Source organism: Coregonus lavaretus (assembly GCF_964263955.1).
Source record: "Coregonus lavaretus genome assembly, chromosome: 6".
Classification (NCBI taxonomy): domain Eukaryota; kingdom Metazoa; phylum Chordata; class Actinopteri; order Salmoniformes; family Salmonidae; genus Coregonus; species Coregonus lavaretus.
The window spans coordinates 50,226,095-50,248,212 of record NC_139993.1 but is presented as its reverse complement, the minus strand read 5'-3'; the positions used below and the strand labels follow the sequence as shown (position 1 = coordinate 50,248,212).

The 22,118-nt window shown below is 43.8% G+C and overlaps 2 protein-coding genes across 4 annotated transcripts in view; one reads left to right on the top strand and one right to left on the bottom strand.

Annotated features, from left to right (window-relative positions):
* Positions 1 to 237: 237 nt before the first annotated feature.
* rpl5b (ribosomal protein L5b) lies at positions 238 to 5,101 on the bottom strand. The gene is made up of 8 exons (XM_084163795.1): positions 5,005 to 5,101; positions 4,283 to 4,352; positions 4,014 to 4,129; positions 3,444 to 3,578; positions 2,547 to 2,749; positions 1,801 to 1,978; positions 744 to 832; positions 238 to 401 (listed from the first exon to the last, which is right to left on the bottom strand). Exons 1-8 carry the CDS (start codon positions 5,005 to 5,007, stop codon positions 299 to 301), a joined length of 897 nt encoding a protein of 298 aa, XP_084019921.1. The 5' UTR covers positions 5,008 to 5,101; the 3' UTR covers positions 238 to 298.
* A 3,698-nt stretch (positions 5,102 to 8,799) lies between these two features.
* The window catches only part of evi5b (ecotropic viral integration site 5b), a 61,855-nt gene continuing 48,536 nt past the window's right edge, over positions 8,800 to 22,118 (top strand). The window contains exon 1 of one of the 3 annotated variants that reach the window (XM_084163247.1): positions 8,800 to 8,999. The gene's annotated coding sequence lies outside the window, so the exon portion shown is untranslated. Of the gene's footprint in view, positions 9,000 to 21,587; positions 21,849 to 22,118 lie in introns of those variants that run through there. The other 2 variants (XM_084163249.1, XM_084163246.1) reach the window with 2 other exon arrangements.

The following is a 22,118-nucleotide window of genomic DNA, read 5'->3' as shown; positions in this document are numbered from 1 at the left end:
AATCAGTTCCCTTTTGGAGTGAACTAATGAAAATCAGCAGTGTAACTGGCTTCGAGGTCCATATTCGAATATCCCTGGTATATGGTTTTGAATCAAGAGATTAGCCAACACTTCAGAGGTGAATAAGTAAACCTATATAAAATAGTAAATCAGATCCATGTCCAATTCTACACAATCTCAACCACTTAAACAGTAGCTTCTATAATAGAAGGGTGCACCAATAACACAGAGGCTGTATTATTTTTCTATATATTTATTAGAACAAAGAATTGTCACTACATCATTAGGACCAGAGAGTTTAGCTGTCGGCAGCCTCCTGTTCCTGAGCCCTGAGGAAGCTGGCCTTCTTCTGAGCAACGCGGTCTTTCCTCTGGGCCAGAGAGAGCTTGGCACGGTTCCACCTGGGGTGGACAAACAGGTCAGAATTATTACATTACAATACATTTTAACAATGTCAGGGAATACCGAAGGGAACGTGACTACCATGCCAAGGGCAGGGTTGGGGACTTGGGGTCAATTCAGTAAGTAAACTGAAATGTGTTGTTAAAATACAAAGAGGTAGATTGGAAATTGAATTTCAGTTTACTTCCCAGATTGAAATGGAATTGACCCAAACTCAGATCATGATCATCTAGGCAAGTTTTACCATCAGGTTTTAGAGTCATAACAGCATGAAAACCAACAATGCAGTAGTAAGTACTGCATTCCCAATAGAAAATAGCCAAAACTGCTCATCAACTTGCCTCTTCTTCTTGACTTCTTTCTTGGGCTTCTTTTCGTGGACTGGGTTCTTACGAATGCCAGCATGTGCCTTTCTGTACATCTCCTCAACCTGCGAGACAAGTTTGGCAAACAAATTAGTAGTGGGCAGATAAGTAAATTCCATTGACTTAATACACATTCTCGCAACGGTACAGGCTCCTGCTGGATGCAGACTTGATTCAGTATAGTTTCCACTCTACACATTGCAATATATATATATGTTTTACATATCCAATTAATAGGGATGAGTTGGATGTCACATTTGTCAGTTGTATTTTAGGACTAGTACATGTATGACACAGAAATTAATGAACTGTGCTGCTCTCAGCCCCGTCTTGAAACGTTGATTACATCAATCTGGACAAATGAAGGACCAACTACAATTTGCTCAGCCTCAAGTGTATCATCATCAAGCAGCACACAGTTCCTACATAGACGTACGCTGAATTCCAAATTGACCCCTATCCCCTCCTGTAGATCAGAGAGCATTGGATAGATGTAAGCACTTGAGTGACGCAATTTATGTTCTACATTTAAATAATAGGCCTCCGTGAACACGCAAATGGAGGGCCAAGGGTAAGGGACTGGTTTCGGATTCAGCACAACTTTCCTTTCAGAATGTATTTGCATCAGAAGCTGATATGATCCCAGTATGCTTAAAAGCATGAGGCCTAAGAATTGAACAGAACAGTAGTAGCTACCCATACCAGCTCAGGTTCAGTGAAAACCGGGTAGAACTGGGTGTGCGATAAAATCCCAAGTGGCTAATAGTGCAGATAATAAACTCGTAACACGTCCCCTATAGCTCAGTTGGTAGAGCATGGCATTTGCAACGCCAGGGTTGTGGGTTCTTTTCCCATGGGGGGCCAGTATGAAAATGTATGCACTCACTAACTGTAAGTCGCTCTGGATAAGAGCGTCTGCTAAAATGACTCAAATGTAACCATCCAGCTGTGGTGTAAGGTAACTAATAGAGCCAGGTATTGGCAGGCACCTCCCGATACATCACAATGGGTTCAGGGTGAACCTTGAACTTGCCGTGTCGGGGGCAACGCCATTCTTGATGAAGCGGGAGAACTGCTTCTTGTATGCGTCCTCATCCTCCTCCATCAGATAGCTCATGTACTCCGACACATTGACGCCCATGATGTGCTTGCGGTGGACCTCTGCATTGAACTCTTTGCTCTCAGCATCATATCCAGGGAAGCGCTTAGTGCTAGGGGGAATGGAAGGAGGAAGAGGGGACAAGACACAATGTCAGACAGAAAGGGGCTACTGAACCAGGCTAATACTTCATTCACTTTGAGGATTATAGGCAGTGCACTAAGACCAATAGTTCCACTAAGGCCATATGACATTATTTATTGCAGAACACCCAAGGATAACACATTTGGCAGGTAAACTACTGATTCATATTGCTCTCAGCCCCGTCTTGAAACAGGACATGTTACATCAACCTGGGCAAATGAAGGACCAACTACAATTTGCTCAGCCTCAAGTGTATCATCATCAAGCAACATATAGATCCTGACAACTTCAGAAGTACTAGCCTAGTCGCAGATCTGTGTGATGAATACAAACAAATCTTTGACCTGGGGATGTATGCATCAAGTGCCTCAAGAGTAGGAATCCTGATCTAGGATCAGTTTTGCCTTTTAGATCACAATGAATAAGATTGTGGACAGGGGGGAGCTGATCCTAAATCAGCACTATTACGCCAAGACATTTGATACATATGGCCCCTGGCTACAAATGTGTTCTTAACGCAGAGGAAGCGTTATTACCTGTGGGGGATGGACAGGCCTCCATCCACAGCCCCCTTCAGGGCGCCGAACACCTTGTTGCCAGTGCTGGTTCTGGCGAGCCCTGCATCCAGGTAGCAGGTGAACGCACCTGGCTGACCGTCGATGCTCTCCACGTTGAACTCATCTCCGGTGACCTCCACCTGTCCCTCGTACACCTTGTCCAGGCCAAACTTGTTCAGCAGCTGGAGAGGAAGACAAAAACAGGATTAGAGAAATCTGTTATAGTATTAAGCCAAGCTGACTACATTGGTAGGGTGTTCTCACTCAGCAAGAAACAAACACCGGAGGTGGCTAAAGCAGAGAGAGGTCCTCTATGAGTGGTCCTGTATGGCTCAGTTGGTAGAGCATGGTGCTTGCAACGCCATGATTGTGGGTTCGATTCACGGGGCCACCCATACATAAAGAACGTATGCACGCATGACTAAGTTGCTTTGGATACAAGTGTCTGCTAAATGGCATATTATATAACAGTCAGTTGCTAAACAAGTGGATCAAGTCAAACTGACAGGCAGCCTTTTGGCTGACCAACTGCCAATTCTTCACAATGAGCAAACAGAAGCAAAGCGTTCAATAGGATTGTTTGGCCATTCAGATGCAGAACAGACATACTTCCCTCATGTAGAACAGGGAATAATGGCATCTCTATAATACACAATCCAGAGTTCTGTCAATAGCTTAGAAATTAGTTCAAGGTATAAAATACTAAACAAGGTTTGAGGAAAGTAAATGTCACTAGAAATGTTGAGAAAAGATTGCATTTTTCATTAACAGGGCAGAAACATAGAATGCCCATTAACTAATAGACCCAGTGCTGCAAATTGAACAAAACTAAAAGAGGGAGCCATCAGAGCAGGGGTGTATGAGAGCTGATCTTACCCTGCGGGCCAGCAGCAGACCAGTGCAGTAGGCTGCTGCGTAGTTAGTCAGACCCACGGCAATCCCGTACTTGGGCAGCTCGTGGGAGTAGGCAGCGCACACGATCATGTCCCCCTCGATCTTGGCATAGGCAATCTGGAGCAAATCACATAAGCAAGTAACACATGAGAAACAATGACAACATAGGCTACAGCATTTAAGGCATAATCGCGTGTTGCCCTGATCTCTGGTAATCAATCAATCCCCTCATGGTATGGGACATTTCCGATTATCTCCTTAAATCAAAGCCAAAGTAAAAACATCATGGGACATGTGAGAATGATGGGTCAATATAGTTGAATTGAGAATGCAGTTAACTTTTGCTCAGTGGGTTAAGCTGGACTAGAGCATGGTGCTCAGGTGGCTACAGAGTTTTGGGTTTGACTAACGTGGGCCACATGTGTAACTGTCAATTGTGTTTTACTGATGAATGTGTTACTGTAATCGTAAGCTGCTTTGGATAAACGTTTCTGCTAAATAAGTTGTCCATTGTGGTAATTCCAGCATTTTCTCATGTGAATCCCATCTTACCTGGCAGACGATATCCCGGTTGGAGAAGCGGACGATCATCCTGTACTTGGGTGTGTTGTACTTGTTCTTATCTTGGATGACCAGGCGCTTACGGGCGAAGTAGTCGGTCTTTCCCTCTAAGTAAAACAAGGATAACCAAGTCAGTCAGGTGGAATGAATAGGGTCTTTAGCGTGAAAGGAAATATCAGGACAATCATGGCATTTACATTTACTTTCTACTCGATTCACGTGCTAAAACAAATAATTCAGACAATTTAGAAATCCCTTACCCCTCCTCCTCCTGAATTTGACCTGGTACCTCTTGAAGTATGACTTATTCTTCACCACTTTCACAAAACCCTATAAGAGAAGACCGTAATATAATTTGCATGTCGGTACAACTACATAGCTACTTGTCAACAGACAAAAAATAGACCTAACGTTACACATGCTGTATTGAAAGTTTATTTTATGTGGCCAAACTGTCAGACATTCTGTTACACGAAGTCTTGGGCGGCTAGCTAGCAGTTAGCTAGCACAGGGATGGATTTTGGGCACTGACCACATTTTCCTACCCCGGTCCAAAATCTGTGCCATGCGATATATGAAAAGACAATTTTACCAACTGTCGAGCTAGTTGGGCACATTTTCTATTAGCTAGCCGGTGTGAAAAGTACTCGCCTCGGGCTAGTTTAATTTCGATCCCACTCTGGCTTCGGCAACACTGCAAACATGTTTATTAGCGATTCACATCACGGGACTTGATTACAGACAATCTCCACTTATCAGGCAAAGCAACAAATCGCTAGGAAGATCTCTACAGAGGTACAGGAAGCATGAATTCATGAAGGCGGCCATTAGGCCACGTTTGATAGACCCCCGTGAGCAGTAGCTGGACGGAATCCATCTTCATCTATGGCTTTTTAAAAACATCTAAAACATGTGATTGCACACAACACATATCTGATGTCTTATATATGTATGTAGGTACATATTTTGGCGTTTTACTAACCATTTTTCAGTCTTTTCTGTCTCCTTAACCAGGAGCCTGGAGTCAAAGACAGGGGATTTGACTCCGCTGCATTAGAAAAAGGAAGTTTGCATTGCGCATGTTGCGTAAATAGCGTGTCGCAGGATGTAGCTTTACAGTAACACAAATGCTACACTGCCCTCTACAGTATAGGGTGGACAATGACAATACCAGCTAATAAAATGGCTCTAACAAGAGTACATGATCAAAAATGTGCATCACGGTGTGATTTTCCTTTATGGGTTTGTAATAAACCCTCAAAGTACTTTTATTGAAGCCATTTGAGGAGTACACCACATCAGTCACTGGCTTCATCAATAAGTGCATCGATGATGTCGTCCCCACAGTGACCGTACGTACATACCCCAACCAGAAGCCATGGATTACAGGAAACATCCGCACTGAGCTAAAGGGTAGAGCTGCCGCTTTCAAGGAACGGGACTCTAACCCGGACGCTTATAAGAAATCCCGCTATGACCTCCGACGAACCATCAAACAGGCAAAGAGTCAATACAGGTCTAAGATTGAATCATACTACACTGGCTCTGACGCTCGTCGGATGTGGCAGGGCTTGAAAACTATTACAGACTACAAAGGGAAGCACAGCCGCGAGCTGCCCAGTGACACAAGCCTACCAGACGAGCTAAACCACTTCTATGCTCGCTTCGAGGCAAGCAACACTGAAGCATGCATGAGAGCACCAGCTGTTCCGGACGACTATGTGATCACGCTCTCCGTAGCCGATGTGAGTAAGACTTTTAAGCAGGTCAACATTCACAAGGCCGCAGGGCCAGACGGATTACCAGGACATGTACTCCGAGCATGTGCTGACCAACTGGCAAGTGTCTTCACTGACATTTTCAACATGTCCCTGACTGAGTCTGTAATACCAACATGTTTCAAGCAGACCACCATAGTCCCCGTGCCCAAGAACTCTAAGATAACCTGCCTAAATGACTACCGACCCGTAGCACTGACGTCTGTAGCCATGAAGTGCTTTGAAAGACTGGTCATGGCTCACATCAACAGCATAATCCCAGAAACCCTAGACCCACTCCAATTTGCATACCGCCCCAACAGATCCACAGATGATGCAATCTCTATCGCACTCCACACTGCCCTTTCCCACCTGGACAAGAGGAACACCTACGTGAGAATGCTATTCATTGACTACAGCTCAGCATTCAACACCATAGTGCCCTCTAAGCTCATCACTAAGCTAAGGATCCTGGGACTAAACACCTCCCTCTGCAACTGGATCCTGGACTTCCTGACGGGCCGCCCCCAGGTGGTAAGGGTAGGTAACAACACATCTGCCACACTGATCCTCAACACGGGGGCCCCTCAGGGGTGCGTGCTCAGTCCCCTCCTGTACTCTCTGTTCACCCATGACTGCATGGCCAGGCACGACTCCAACACCATCATTAAGTTTGCCGACGACACAACAGTGGTAGGCCTGATCACCGACAACGATGAGACAGCCTATAGGGAGGAGGTCAGAGATCTGGCCGTGTGGTGCCAGGACAACAACCTCTCCCTCAACGTGACCAAGACAAAGGAGATGATTGTGGACTACAGGAAAAAAAAGAGGACTGAGCACGCCCCCATTCTCATCGACGGGGCTGTAGTGGAACAGGTTGAGAGCTTCAAGTTCCTTGGTGTCCACATCACCAACGAACTATCATGGTCCAAACACACCAAGACAGTCGTGAAGAGGGCACGACAAAGCCTATTCCCCCTCAGGAGACTAAAAAGATTTGGCATGGGTCCTCAGATCCTCAAAAAATTCTACAGCTGCACCATCGAGAGCATCCTGACTGGTTGCATCACCGCCTGGTATGGCAACTGCTTGGCCTCTGACCGCAAGGCACTACAGAGGGTAGTGCGTACGGCCCAGTACATCACTGGGGCAAAGCTCCCTGCCATCCAGGACCTCTATACCAGGCGGTGTCAGAGGAAGGCCCTCAAAATTGTCAAAGACTCCAGCCACCCTAGTCATAGACTGTTCTCTCTGCTACCGCACGGCAAGCGGTACCGGAGTGCCAAGTCTAGGTCCAAAAGACTTCTCAACAGCTTCTACCCCCAAGCCATAAGACTCCTGAACAGCTAATCATGGCTACCCGGACTATTTGCACTGCCCCCCCACCCCATCCTTTTTACGCTGCTGCTACTCTGTTAAGTATTTATGCATAGTCACTTTAACTCTACCCACATGTACATATTACCTCAACTACCTCAACTAGCCGGTGCCCCCGCACATTGACTCTGCAACGGTACCCCCCTGTATATATAGCCTCCCTAATGTCACTTTATTTTACTGTATATATAGCCTCCCTACTGTCACTTTATTTTACTTCTGCTCTTTTTTTCTCAACACTTTTTTGTTGTTGTTGTTTTATTCTTACTTTTTTTTTGTTTAAAATAAATGCACTGTTGGTTAAGGGCTGTAAGTAAGCATTTCACTGCAATGTCTGCACCTGTTGTATTCGGCGCATGTGACCAATAAAATTTGATTTGATTTGATTTGATTTGCCAAGTGTCCTACAACACAAATTGCATCACTCTGTGACTGTGCCATGATGTGTGTGCATGCATATATGTACATCTACTGAATAAAAACCAAAATTTTATTTGGTTTCCTTATTGCAAGGTATCTCTACATGTTGCTATAGGAACATGTTAATAATAAAAACAACAGACACACCCAAAGGATGTTGTACAGAATACACATGGGACATCAAAGGGAGGGTTTTCTTCATTATGTTTGCATTTTCAGCCCATAATAGACAGTAGGCAAGAGTCTTACGTCAGTGTTTTTTTTTTTCAGGACAGAGGAGGGTGTGGCTAACATAAGAAATATGATATCTACGTAAACACTGGCATTTCCATGTAAAACCAGAAAAGTTTGTTTGATGACCTTTTGTTCTTTGTGGATCGAGATAGTCGGCTCTGCCATTCACATCATTATCACCTGTCTTAGAAAAGGCATACCTGCTTCTTTTAGTCTGAGCTGGACAGCTGATAGTGAACCTTTATTTGGACATTTTCTGACTGACATTGAATAGTCGCTCTGTCACTAATCTCCACTGGGCAGATTCTGCATAGATTTTACTTCTAGGTTAACCGAGATTACTCTGTCACCCTCTCTGAGTGTGGCATGTTTGCTGTGATCCACTGGACAGCAACGTTCCAAAACTTCCTGTGGAATTGATACTACTGTCAGAGACAACAATGAGCCACAGGTGAGCTTGTGCTGTAGTGATTGGCTTCCAGTACTTTGCAGTTACTCTTGACTTTAGTAAGACTACAGCTAATAGGAACATACGCTTTTACAGAGCAAAAATAAACATCACAAGGTGTTATTATGTGAACGCTTGTTTATATTGTATTATATGATATTGTTTAGATTATTTTTTATGAGATAAAGTATAATACGGAATTATCAAGTGGGTCTATATTCTCTGATAGTGTCTTATGTTGTGTGCTGATATGAAATAGTAGACATGAACTTGATACATTTTTCAAAAGTCTAAAACCTAGCTATAGCTAATGGAGTTAATAAAGAGGTCAAAGAGTTGACGAAGGAACTTAAAAGGTTTGTGATTGAAACTACTGTAGCTAAGTGTACGGTAATAAAATAAACAGTAGATGGCAGTAGTAGTGTACTATTTTTCGGTAGTTGGGTTTTTGAGGTCGACTGACGTGACGCATGCTCTGTACGGTGGATGTAAACATTGGAGCTGCCCTTTTGTTGGCACGAGCTGGCTGTAGATTTGTGTACACGTATTCGGCTCAATGGGTGGTTGGACGTGGAGCTGTTGCCTGGTGGAATCAGCTAGCAAACTCGACCTGAAAAATAAATCAGAAACCAGGCTATTGAACTCGTTTAAATTCAATTGCGCAAGACTGTGCAGTTGTACATTGGTCAATGGAAAGTTAATATTTATCTATCTGGACTGAAAACGCGACTAGGCACGGTAAGCGCGGTTTAGACTTTTTTCTTTTTTGCGAGGAAGGAGTTGTTGCTTTGGATAACTAACTACAGTAGCTATCTAGCTAACGTTAACGTGTTTGGAAATAGTCTGGAGCTAATCATGTGTTTGGTGTGGTGATTGACAGGGCACTGTATTTCAGTTCGTCATTTTATGTCGCTAAATAGTTAGTTGTTTAGGTATTGTAACTAGCTAACTAACGTTAGCAACTTCCATAACATCCAAGATACGCACAACTGTTAGCTATTAATTCGTAATTCATAGCTAGTTGAACTTTATGCAAACTGTTTCCTGAATCCTTTAGCCAGCCAATTTACGTTAACAGAAAGTTAGTTATAACGTGGACAGCTAACAAAAACTCACACCTCATTTATACTGACTGCAGAGACAACCCCCGTTAAACACATTTCAGTTGCTGTACATTAGCTACATTTTACTGTCATAGTAACGTTAGTCACACAATGGTGGAAATGAAATGTTTTATTTGCTAATCGTTTTACACTTTCAAGACGGAAGATCTAGTTGAAGATAATCTGTTTCTAGTCCACCATAGTCACAATTTCCAGGTGAGGTCTTTAAATTCTTCAGATGAGGGGTGCCTGGCTGACAAACTCCTGTCATTCAAGTCATTGGCTGAGAGAGAGAACTGTAACGGTTACCTCTACTGTACAGCTATCCAGTTCTTTGTGTACAGTGAGAAAGAAATAAGTCAGTGTTGGTAGGGCTAGCCGAGGACATTTATTTTCCATTCTCCTTTTCTTAGCTTGTGTTTACTTTTCATGGAAAGTAAGCACACCAAGGAATGTTCATCATAGGTGCTGGATGAAATCCTTGCTGAAATGTTTCTATAAACCCCACTGTTTCCATCTGAGCCTTGGAAGTAAACATAGCTGCACTCTCACTATGCAGGAACCCCCCTCAACCCTAGCTCTCTGGGTAAGTCTCAAATGGCACCCTATTCCCTATATGGTGCACAACGTTTGACCAGAGCCCTATGGTCAAAAGTAGTGGACTAAATAGGGAATAGGGTGCAATTTGGGACGCATGGGTGCTGAAGATCCCCTTTCATCATGATCCACTTAACTGCTGATCCATGCATGCAATCATCTGTTGCTATGCTCAGTGTTAGCTAGTAATGCTGTAGCAGCTACACACACGTTTCTTCCTCCTTTTTCAGACAAAAAATGGCTCCCTCCCTATTATACCACTTCGTAGCTTAGACCTAGCCTAGTTGATAACACTAGGAAACTACTGCCTTAGCACTGGACTCCTCACAGGCACACCTGTTTTAGACATTATGGTTAAGCGCTTTTTAATAGAATCACATGCTGGTCTGTTCTGCTGTCTCACAGTCGTGGCCAGACATTCCTACCACGTAACCTCTTGGTGTTTTCTTGGCTCGTTTGTTGGCTAGGAGGAGTAGTGGGGAGAAGGGATTAACACCGGTATCCCGGGAGAGGGACCACTCTTCACATTTCCTGAAAAAATAAAATGACAAGACCCAGGAAATTAGCCTACAACATTTTCCACCAATGTAGCACTAATGTAATTCCACAAAATACACAACATACGCAGCAGCAGATTGGCAAAAAATTCAACAGCACATCCAAACAGGTTGTCGCATGGAAGCCTTTAGACCAGAGTATTCACACAAAGCACCCGCATAATTGACAATACCGGACTGCACACAAGACCCGAATGAAAGTTTAGAGTTCTAATCAGAACAGAAAATTCAATCCCAGTCTGACCGAAGCCCGGTGACCTGAAGCCCGAGCCCAGGCCTGGTCCGAGATCACAGAAATTAAATGAGCCCGAACCCAAAAAATTAAATAAAATATTTCTAGAAAACAGTAGGCTATATTAATTTAAACTGGTGTTGAGAACAACGCGGCGGAGGTGGGCAGCAGCGGAGTGAGGAGACGAGGAAACAGTCATTTGGCCTAGAAAAAGCACAGAGAGAGGAAAACTCACCTTAGTTATGATCAACTGAATGATGAACATATTGGAATAATGTCGGCTAATGCAAGTGAAGGCATGTGTCAAATTCTGGCTTATACTGAAACTCCCGAAGTCATATCCAACCGTTATACTAATTTAAAGCAATAGTCGTATGTGGTCACCTAGATTATCATTCACCGTTTTGATTGGGACTGCACCATCGCACTGATTTGAGACAAGCGTGGGGGACTCGTCTAGATCAATTAATGTCTGATTTTTGTTTTCACTGAATCTCCGTTTGGATATTTGGTAACAATTAGGCTGGGGGAAATGTTAACTAAATTGAGTTGAGTGCTAATGATAATCTTTATTCTAGTTTGCTCATATATTAGCTGATCAGAACATTTTGCTAGCATGTTATACAAGTTGATTTTGCTCTTCACTCGCATAGTAGCCTGTCCTACTCCTGACCAAAAGCCTGTGACTTGTCTGATAATCAATCAATGTCATTTTGTTTTACTGAATCTCTGTCTGTATATTTGGTTAATTGATCTCTTGGACAAGTGGAAGTGGTAGTTCATTTATTTGTTTGCTCATCTATCACTGATCAGAAACATTTAGCATGCAATAATTTAGCCCAAATCAAGTGTATTGTGCATCTATTGACTCACGTTGTAGCATTATATAGAGCCTAGGCTATTTTTCTATCGTCCTAATCCCTTTTGAAACCCCAAATCCTGACTCCTGTATCGCATGAGAATTCCTAACTTTATTCTGTAATCCATAGGTTGCATTATCAAAGCAAGTCTCGCCTTAAGCATGTTAAAACATTTCCTCCGCTTCTCTGCGCTGTCCTGTATTGCTGCCCATATGAGAGCTTCAGTAGAGAATCTGTGATCAACAAACAGGATGATATTTAAACAATTTCCTCTCTTCATCTCCGTGTTATTCATGAGATATGTTATCTGTATAATGATCAACTCGATTTTGCCAAATAGGAGATATTCTGTCATTCGTTGGAGGGCATCTAGCAAGCTTAGCAACTTTGGTCATTTTACTTCTGTTTGACTGTGGTTTGTATGATTTCGACAACGCTATAGCCTACTCGGGGTGCGTCCTGAGCGCACTTGTCTCGGGATACCCTAGGCCTACTGCTAAAATATGCTGAATTAATTGAGGAACATAACGCTCTGAATTTATGAACAGCCTGTTTCGCAATTCACAACAATGTCATTGGTTGATCAAAGTTACTCTATCATTACTAAATATCAGTTTCACTTGCTGTGAAATCTTTACATAGATGCCAAGCCGAGAAGGTGGCGCAGCGCCCCTCTTATTTGGAGAGAACCCTGGCATAGTGACCATATCTTGGTCACTTCTGATTTTTGCGGTATTTCCCAAGACTCTCTGGAGAAATATGAATTATTCCCGGTATTGAAACTTGTTAGAATTTCGGGAAAATATGAACTGAGACTGAGCTTGTGGAGGACTGGCTTGTCTGTACTCACCACCATGACACTTTGGTCTTTGTTCTATGACAGAGAGCTCCCCTCTTCATTCTTGTCTAACCATAAATCATAAAGAGGAGACAACAGGTATGGCACGATCCACGTGAATCTAAAGGTGTGATTTAGCAGAGCAACTGAAAAAATAAGAGGCTTCACAAATCACATTCACAGCCAATTCAGATACTTTGTAGTGTTAATTTTCTCAAAAACATCAGTGTGTGGATATGTGTTGTTATAAAATCAGTTGTCAGTCTTTAGACATCAACATGGGAATACTGTTGTAGGCCACATGTAAATTGTCTAGCCTAGGTTTTCCATTGAATACCAGCTTACCGTATAACGGTTATTGCATTGTACGTTGAGGAAAGACCCTCAGGGAGGCCATCTGAAAATGCTGAATGTACACTGCACCAATCTGAGATGCCCTCTGTGTTTGAACTGAAAGGCCTTTATTCTCACGCATGGGAGAGAGTGTGCCCTTTCTGGAAGCCCCCCTTTCCCATAGAACCCTCTCAGACAACAGCAAATGGAATGTATGTTCTTGTTCTCTGTAGGTGGCCCACATTGAAAATTCTGTTTTCTAATCTCCCTACTGTGCCACACTGCGATTTTAATTATTATCGTGTGGAGTGGAGAGAGTATGTTTGTGTGTGCAGGTGCAAAATAAATAATATTCTGTTCTTGATGCAATTGCGATTCTCTCATCTTTTCTTTTCTCATCCAGAAGCGACAGCAATGGATTAAAATGTAAAATGTTGATTTTCCTTATTTACTGAAAAAAAGTAGGAGCACGCAGAAATTTAGCAGCACAATGAAAAATAGCGCAAGCATGATGGTCATGAATCTGCACTATGTGTATTCTCCATGGCACTCAGGGGCTGCAGTACAGTGAAGTAATCATTGCAACAATTATCATCTGGACAAAATTTTTTTTTTCTAAGTACACTGGTGCGCCTAAATTTAAATTCCAGGTCGCACAGTAAAATATTTAGGCGCATATGCAAGTAAAATCGTCGCACTGTAGAGCCCTGCATGTAATTAGTTAGGAAAATAGGCTTAATTGATAGCTTTTCAAGGCATAGCATAGTTATGTTAATAGTGCTATATTTCCGTAGGTTTGTCTATTTAGCAGCGTGGCACTGGGTACATTGCTCTTGGCTGCTGTAGGCTTATCCTAGCACAGATAAGGAAATGCCTTTCTCAGTCACTTGGTGAGTTTCAGTTCCCTGATCTCACCAGCAATGTTGTTTTGCTGAGGAGCCCTTTATTCACACTTCAGAATCTTGCCTTGCTGTGTCTTTCATTAGCCCTGTAGGCCCTGGTCAAAGGTAGTGCACTATATAAGGAATAGAGTGCAATTTGGGATGTGGATTCTGAGTCAGGGCCCCATTCATTCACCCCTCTCTGTTCTTTGGCTTAACAAAGGAGGAAATGATCACTGACTGCACCCACCCAGGATTTATGTAGGGGAGACTCAGACTGTGCATAGGCCTAGCTGCTGAGAGGAATGTCAGTAGGGGTAGCCTACCACCTGTGCACTAGCAACCCTTTCAAGTATTTAATTACATAGGCCTTGGCCTACTCCTGGAATTATTTTCAGTTAAGGGCCTACAGCACAGCGGTGATGTCAGCCAGAGCGAGTCTGAGCCACATCCAGCCGCGCTGTACCCTACTACAACATATGTATTTGTTCGCTAAGGATCTGAAGCATTAAACCCTGGAACAGGCTGTCTCTCTCTTCTTCCTTCCTTTTCAGTTTTAATCCCAGATAGTCATCCTTTCTCCTGCCAGTTAGTTCTGCCTGGCATGACACATTGGGGATGTGCTGAAGGAGCCTATCTCACGCCCTCACATCCTACTCTTGGCTCCCAGTAGGAGGCTACCTCTCAAATTGCACCCTGTTCACTACATAGTGCACTACTTTTGACCAGGGCCCACAGGGCTCTGGTCAAAGTAGTGCACTGTATAGGGCATAGGGTGCCATTTGGGACGCATGGGGGAGAGTGGTATAGTAGAGCCTGGCTTGGTTTACTGAGACACCAATAGATGCCTGGGTAACACTTATGAAAGGAAACAAACTAAATCAGACACCACAAATGTTAGGTCTAGACTCTGATATATAATGTTACATCTGCAGGCTATACATCATTTTATTATTAGGGTCCTTGCTTAACATTGCCTAGATGCTATTAGATGCTTGACACTTATTTTATTTTATTATTTTTTATTTTTAGGAGCTGTTTTTAAGAAGTGAAACTAAGTAGGCTGCATCATTGAGACTTAGCCAGCTTTTTTGTAATGTTAGCTAAGCAAGCCATTCATTCATTGTGTGACTGAGTGCACTCTACTGTGCCAGTTACTTAGCCTGCATGTGATTAAAACCTAACAGTGAAATGCCCATACAGTGTATTCGGAAAGTATTCAGTCCTCTTCACTTTTTCCACATCTTGTTACGTTACAGCCTTATTCGAAAATGGATACAATTATTTTTTTCTCTCATCAATCTACACACAATACCCCAAAATGACAAAGCAAAAACAGGTTTTTAGACATTTTTACAAATTTATCAAAAATAATAAAAAGACCACATTTACTTAAGTATTCAAACCCTTTACTCAGTACTTTGTTGAAGCACCTTTGGCAGCTATTACAGCCTCGAGTCTTCTTGGGTATGACGCTACAAGCTTGGCATACCTGTATATGGGGATTTTCTCCCATTCTTCTCTGCAGATCCTCAAGCTCTGTCAGGTTGGATGGGGAGTGTCGCTGCACAGCTAATTTCAGATCTCTCCAGAGATGTTCGATCGGGTTCAAGTCTGGGCTCTGGCTGGGCCACTCACGGACATTCAGAGACTTGTCCCGAAGCCACTCCTGCGTTGTCTTGGCTGTGTGCTTCGGGTCGTTGTCCTGTTGGAAGGTGAACCTTTGCCCCAGTCTGAGGTCCTGAGCGCTCTGGAGCTGCGCCGTCTCTCTGTACTTTGCGCCGTTCATCTTTCCATCGATCCTGACTAGTCTCCCAGTCCCTGCCGCTGAAAAACGTCCCTACAGCATGATGCTGCCACCACCATGCTTCCCCGTAGGGATGGTATTGGCCAGGTGATGAGTGGTGCCTGGTTTCCTCCAGACGTGATGTTTAGTATTCAGGCCAAAGAGTTCAATCTTGGTTTCATCAGACCAGAGATTCTTGTTTCTCATGGTCTGAGAATCCTTTAGGTGGCTTTTGGCAATCTCCAAGTGGGCTGTTATGTGCCTTTTACTGAGGAGTGGCTTCTGTCTGGCCACTCTACCATAAAGGCCTGATTGGTGGAGTGCTGCAGAGATGGTTGTCCTTGTTGAAGGTACTCCCATCTCCACAGAGGAACTCTGGAGCTCTGTCAGAGTGACCATCGGGTTCTTGGTCACCTACCTGACCAAGGCCCTTCTTTCCCTATTGCTCAGTTTGGCTGGGCGGCCAGCTCTAGGAAGAGTCTTGGTGGGTCCAAAGTTCTTCCATTTAAGAATGATGGAGGCCACTGTGATCTTGGGGACCTTCAATGCGGCAGAATTTTTTTTGGTACCCTTCCCCAGATTTATGCCTCGGCACAATTCTGTCTCGGAGCTCTACGGACAATTCCTTCGGCCTCATGGCTTGGTTTTTGCTCTGACATGCTGTACGGACCTTTATATAGACAGGTGTGTGCCTTTCCAAATCATGTCCAGTCAATTGAATTTTCCACAAGTGGACTCCAATCAAGTTGTAGAAACATCTCAAGGATGATTAGTGGAAACAGGATGCACCTGAGCTCAATTTCAAGTCTCATAGCAAAGGGTATGTATACTTATGTAAATAAGGTATTTCTGTTTTTTCTTTTTTATAAATTTGCAAACATTTCTAAAAACCTGTTTTCGCTTTGTCATTATGGGGTATTGTGTGTAGATTGAGAAATGTTTTATTTAATCCATTTTAAAATAAGGCTGAACTTAACAAAATGTGGAAAAAGTGAAGGGGTCTGAATACTTTCCGAATGCACTGTATCTGTGAGTAATAAGGAAATCAGATACTGTACATGTTATGGGATTCATCTGATGGCATAGAGGAGTTTACCACATCAGTCACCAGTTTCATTAATAACTACATCCCCGACATCGTCCCCACAGTGACCGTACGTACATATCCCAACCAGAAGCCATGGATTACAGGAAACATCCGCACTGAGCTATAGGTTAGAGCTGCCGCTTTCAAGTAGCGGGACACTAATCCAGACGCTTATAAGAAATCCCGCTACGCCCTCCGACGAACCATCAAACAGGCAAAGCATCAATACAGGGCCAAGATTGAATCATAATACACCTGCTCTGAAGCTCGTCGGGATGTGGCAGGGTTTGCAAACTATCACGGATTGCAAAGGGAAACCTAGCTGCAAGCTGCCCAGTGACACGAGCGTACCAGACGAGCTAAATGCCTTCTATGCTCACTTCGAGGCAAGCAACACTGAACCATGCATGAGAGCACCAGCTGTCCCGGACGACTCTGTGATCACGTTCTCCATAGCCGATGTGAATAAAACCTTTAAACAGTTTAACATTCACGAGGCCGCAGGGCCAGACGGATTACCAGGACGCATACTCAGAGCATGCGCGGACCAGCTGGCAAGTGTCTTCACTGACATTTTCAACCCCACCCTGACCCAGTCTGTAATACCTACATGTTTCAAGCAGACCACCATAGTCCCTGTGCCCAAGAACGCCAAGGTAACCTGTCTAAATGACTATCTCCCCGTAGCAATCACATCTGTAGCCATGAAATGCTTTGAAAGGCTGGTCATGGCTCACATCAACACCATCATCCCAGACACCCTGGACCCACTCCAATTCGCATACCGCCCCAACAGATCCACAGATGACGCAATCTCTATTGTACTCCACACTGCCCTTTCCGACCTGGACAAAAGGAACACCTACGTGACAATGCTGTTCATTGACTACAGCTCAGCGTTCAACACCGTAGTGCCCTCCAATCTCATCACTAAACTGACGGGCCGCACCCAGGTGGTGAGGCTAGTCAACAACCCATCCGCCATGCTGACCCTCAACACGGGGGCCCCTCAGGGGTGCGTGCTTAGTCCCCTCCTGTACTCCCTGTTCACCCACGACTACGTGGCCGCGCACGACTCCCAACACCATCGTTAAGTTTGTCGACAACACGACAGTGGTAGGCCTGATAACCGACGACAGTGAGACAGCCTACAGGAAGGTCAGAGACCTGGCAGTGTGGTGCCAGGACAAAAATCTCTCCCTCAACGTCACCAAGACAAAGGAGCTGATCGTGGACTACAGGAAACAGAGGGCCGAGCACGCCCCCATTCACATCACCGGGCCGTAGTGGAGTTGGTCAAGAGCAAGTTCCTCGGTGTCCACATCGCTAAGGACCTGTCATGGTCCAAACACACCAACACAGTCGTGAAGAGGCCACGACAACGCCTCTTCCTCCTCTGGAGGCTAAAAAGATTTGGCATGGGCCCTCATATCCTCAAAAAGTTACACAGCTGCACCATTTAGAGCATCTTGACTGGCTGCATCACCGCTTGGTATGGCAACTGCTTGCCATCCGACGACAAGGCACTACAGAAGGTAGTGCGTACGGCCCAGTGCATCACTGAGGCAGAGCTCCCTGCCATCCAGGACTTCTATTCCAGGCGGTGTCAGAGAAAGGCCCTAAAAATGGTCAAAGACTCCAGCCATCCAAGTCATAGATAGTGCTGTGGCGGTCATGACATTTTGTTGTTTAGTATCTCCAGGCCTCCACATATACAAGCTGCTGATGCATACCTTTGGAACATCTATATTTAACAAGTCTAATAAATACATTTAATATAGATCATAACAATAAATCCATTATTTATTATAGATAGGTCTAAAGAAATTTTTTTTTCAGCTTAACAGAATGAGTTGGCCTATTACTGTATGTTATCTAGCTATGTGGCATGCCATTAGGCTGTAGGCTTGTTCATTTAGCAGACAAGATATGCTTAAGTCGTGTCATTATTTTATATTATATGATTTTATGTACTGAACAAAAATATAAACGCAACATGCAACAATTTCAACGATTTTACTGAGTTACAGTTCATATAAGGAAATCAGTCAATTGAAATAAATTCATTAGGCCCTAATCTATGGATTTCACATGACTGGGCAGGGGTGCAGCCATGGGTGGGCCTGGGAAGGCATGGGCCCACCCACTGGGGAGCCTGGCCCAGCCAATCAGAATTAGTTTTTCCTCACAAAAGGGCTTTATTACAGACTAAAATACTCCTCAGCAGCCCTCCTCAGACGATCCGGCAGGTGAAGAAGCTGGATGTGGAGGTCCTGGGCTGGCGTGGTTACATGTGGTCTGCTGTTGTGAAGAGGCGACTCCGGGATGGTGACCTTCTAGGCAGAGTTGGAAAGAAAAAGCCATATCGCAGACTGGCCAATAAAAATAAAAGATTAAGGTGGGCAGTCTGAGATATGGCTTTTTCTTTGCAACTCTGCCTAGAAGGTCAGCATCCCGGAGTCGCCTCTTCACTGTTGACGTTGAGACTGGTGTTTTGCGGGTACTATTTAATGAAGCTGCCAGTTGAGGACCTGTGAGGCGCCTATTTCTCAAACTAGACACTAATGTATTTGTCCTCTTGCTCAGTTGTGCACCGGGGCCTCCCACTCCTCTTTCTATTCTGGTTAGAGCCAGTTTGCGCTGTTCTGTGAAGGGAGTAGTACACAGCGTTGTACGAGATCTTCAGTTTCTTGGCAATTTCTCGCCTGGAATAGCCTTCATTTCTCAGAACAAGAATAGACTGACGAGTTTCATAAGAAAATTATTTGTTTCTGGCCATTTTGAGCCTGTACTCGAACCCACAATTGCTGATGCTCCAGATACTCAACTAGTCTCAAAAAGGCCAGTTTTATTGCTTCTTTAAACAGTTTTCAGCTGTGCTAACATAATTGCAAAAGGGTTTTCTAATGAGCAATTAGCCTTTTTAAAATGATAAACTTGGATTAGCAAACACAACGTGCCATTGGAACACAAGACTGATGGTTGCTGATAATGGGCCTCTGTACGCCTATGTAGATATTCCATAAAAATAGCCATTTACAACATTAACAATGTCTACACTGTATTTCTGATCAATTTGATGTTATTGTAATGGACAAAAAAAATGCTTTTCTTTCGAAAACAAGGACATTTCTAAGTGACGCCAAACTTTTGAACGTTAGTGTATACTGACTCACTCCGTCCCACAGAGGTTGGCTACATAGATATCCAAGCAAAGTCTGACAGACCTTGGTGTCAGGTGAGGGTCAGAGCTAGCCTCCGACTCTGGGCTTCCCCCATTTAGACTGGAGAGAGAATCACCCCTGGCACTAAACTCAGGCTACATGCAGAGTTTTGCAGACACTAACAGGAACTAGAAATCACAGATAAATGGCTGTTTTGTTTGTTTCTTGACCTGGGAAATACCACTGGCACTTATATAGGCTAGCAGTTTACATAGCATGCATTTATAGGCTACTCTAGTCTCAGGGAGTTTCAACCATCATGCATCTCTAGGCCCAACATCCCACAACTAACTTGACCTTGGATCATATAGGCCATTGACAAATGAACTTCCATAATTCCATAGACAGTCCAAAAACCTGTTTGTTATTTAAGTGACGTATAGTATTTCAGTGACCCTAACCCAGTTTAGTGATGTAGTGAGAGTCACACTATAGGGGTGCAGATAGGCCTGAACATGATGCTTACACACATCAGACCGACTCAGTCAGGACTCTGGAGCACTTAAAGACCATGTTGTTTTAATTAATGAGCTGGTCCAGCGGCCCAGCAGATGAGAAGGAAAGAAATCAAACACCCTCTTAGGCTCATTATGGGACTGCCCTCCAGCTCTATATCCTTCTTCATTAAGCTACTGTACATCAAAATGCATGAGGTGTTGGTGAATGTCGGCTCGGATTCAGCTCGGCTCTGGCCTTCTCACAACGCAGCAAATTGCCTCTATATACATGATGTAGATGGTCCGGGGAAAAGAGATGAGTTGTTACTTTTCAGAACACGCCTCTGAGTCTCAGTCTCTCTCTCTGGTAGCGATATCATCTGCTCCTGTGGGATTGTGTGTAAATTGAGTAAGTGACTTGAGGTTAGCCTTTCAAGAAGGGGTTTCCTTTTGTGGATTTCTCTCAAAAGATGTCAGTCTGGCCTCATTACTACTGCAGATCTAAATGACAGGATATGGTTAAAGTGTCAAGTCGTGACTCGGGTGTAATAACATTGTGTCAATCACAATTTGGCTCTCCAAGACTGAATATATACGCTGCCTAGGTCTAATACAATGATCCTCTATTTCAGTCACTCAACCGTCACATTTGCGTAACTCCCTAGCATTCGACCCACAACAGCACTAGATAGAAATAGGTTGGGGACAGTGCAGGTGGGGACGTAGGCGTCTTTTCTCCAGAGTAACAGCTGTCCTGTATTTTCATTCCAGCAGAATAGTAACTGCTGCTGCTTTCAAAAAGTTTTGGGTCAGGGGACCGGGTGGAGCCATGGGCTTGAGTTTGTCAGCCAAGACAACATGCAGACTAGTTAGTTGTTCTCAACAGTAAATGGATAATTTTTTGCGACAGACGTTATGATTAGGCCTATAGCTAGGAAACTGTACTGTGTAAATGTCATTCTGAGAGAGTGATAACATTGTATCCTTCCTCAGCACTGATACAGTATTTCTCGCTCGCTCGGACAATGATTATTATTATGGTGATTATAAGGAAATTGACTGTCATAGGGAATATTTGCGATGATCGAGAAATCAAGTGACTCACCATTTTTGACAACTACAAAAACCTGCTTGATGACTGAGGTTCCTCAGACTTCCTCTTGAGGTCAAAGTTACGTCTCTAGTAGTGCACTCTAGCTTTGTGTGATGTGACATGAGTTGGTGACTGATGTTTTTCTGAACCACCCACTGTCAGGTGAATTCCAGAGGCTCTTGTCTTGCGGACTAAAGATGAAAGGAAAGATTTAACCAACTCCTGTTACAGTGCCAGGCAGCACTGTGCTGTGTTGAATATCTCAGGAGGAGGAACAGCACTTTGACCCTGCCTGCCCTGACACTGTGATCAGCATATGACTCTGCAAAGTACATGAAGACACACCGCAAATCTGCTTTTGAGACGATTGTTCAAAAGACGGGAGTTAGGCCTTGGTGCCAAAAAATTATGTTATGTTAGGAGAATAACTGGAGTGTTACTGATAATGTCAGTCTTTTCTGTTGGGAGTTTTTTCTAACCTGTTTTCATTTTGTTGATACTGACTGGATTTCTGCATGGATTGTAAAGACTACATTTGGAATAGCGGCACTCTTTACAGGTAGGAGTATCTGGGAGGATTTGAATAGTGTAGTAGCCTATAACTAGCCTATGTCTAGCCTGGTACCATACTGTAGTGTGCTGTAGCCAACTCCTCTGTCGTTGTCAAGCCATAGGCTATACAGAGTTAGCTACAACACAAGGCCTACAGTATGGGACCACTGTCTGTTGTGAAATGTGTCTGGTGACTTATAAACAGCTTGTTTAGTGTTGTCTCGTGTCCCTTTTTACAAGGAACTCTTGCTTTAGTTTAGCATGTAGATTCATCCAT

Coding starts and splice junctions, on each gene's coding strand:
- rpl5b (XM_084163795.1), bottom strand. Junction 4,130..4,282: donor CAAATTCAGGAGGAGGAGGG/GTAAGGGATTTC, acceptor TGTTTTACTTAG/AGGGAAAGACCGACTACTTC. Junction 402..743: donor AAAGAAGTCAAGAAGAAGAG/GCAAGTTGATGA, acceptor TGTCCACCCCAG/GTGGAACCGTGCCAAGCTCT.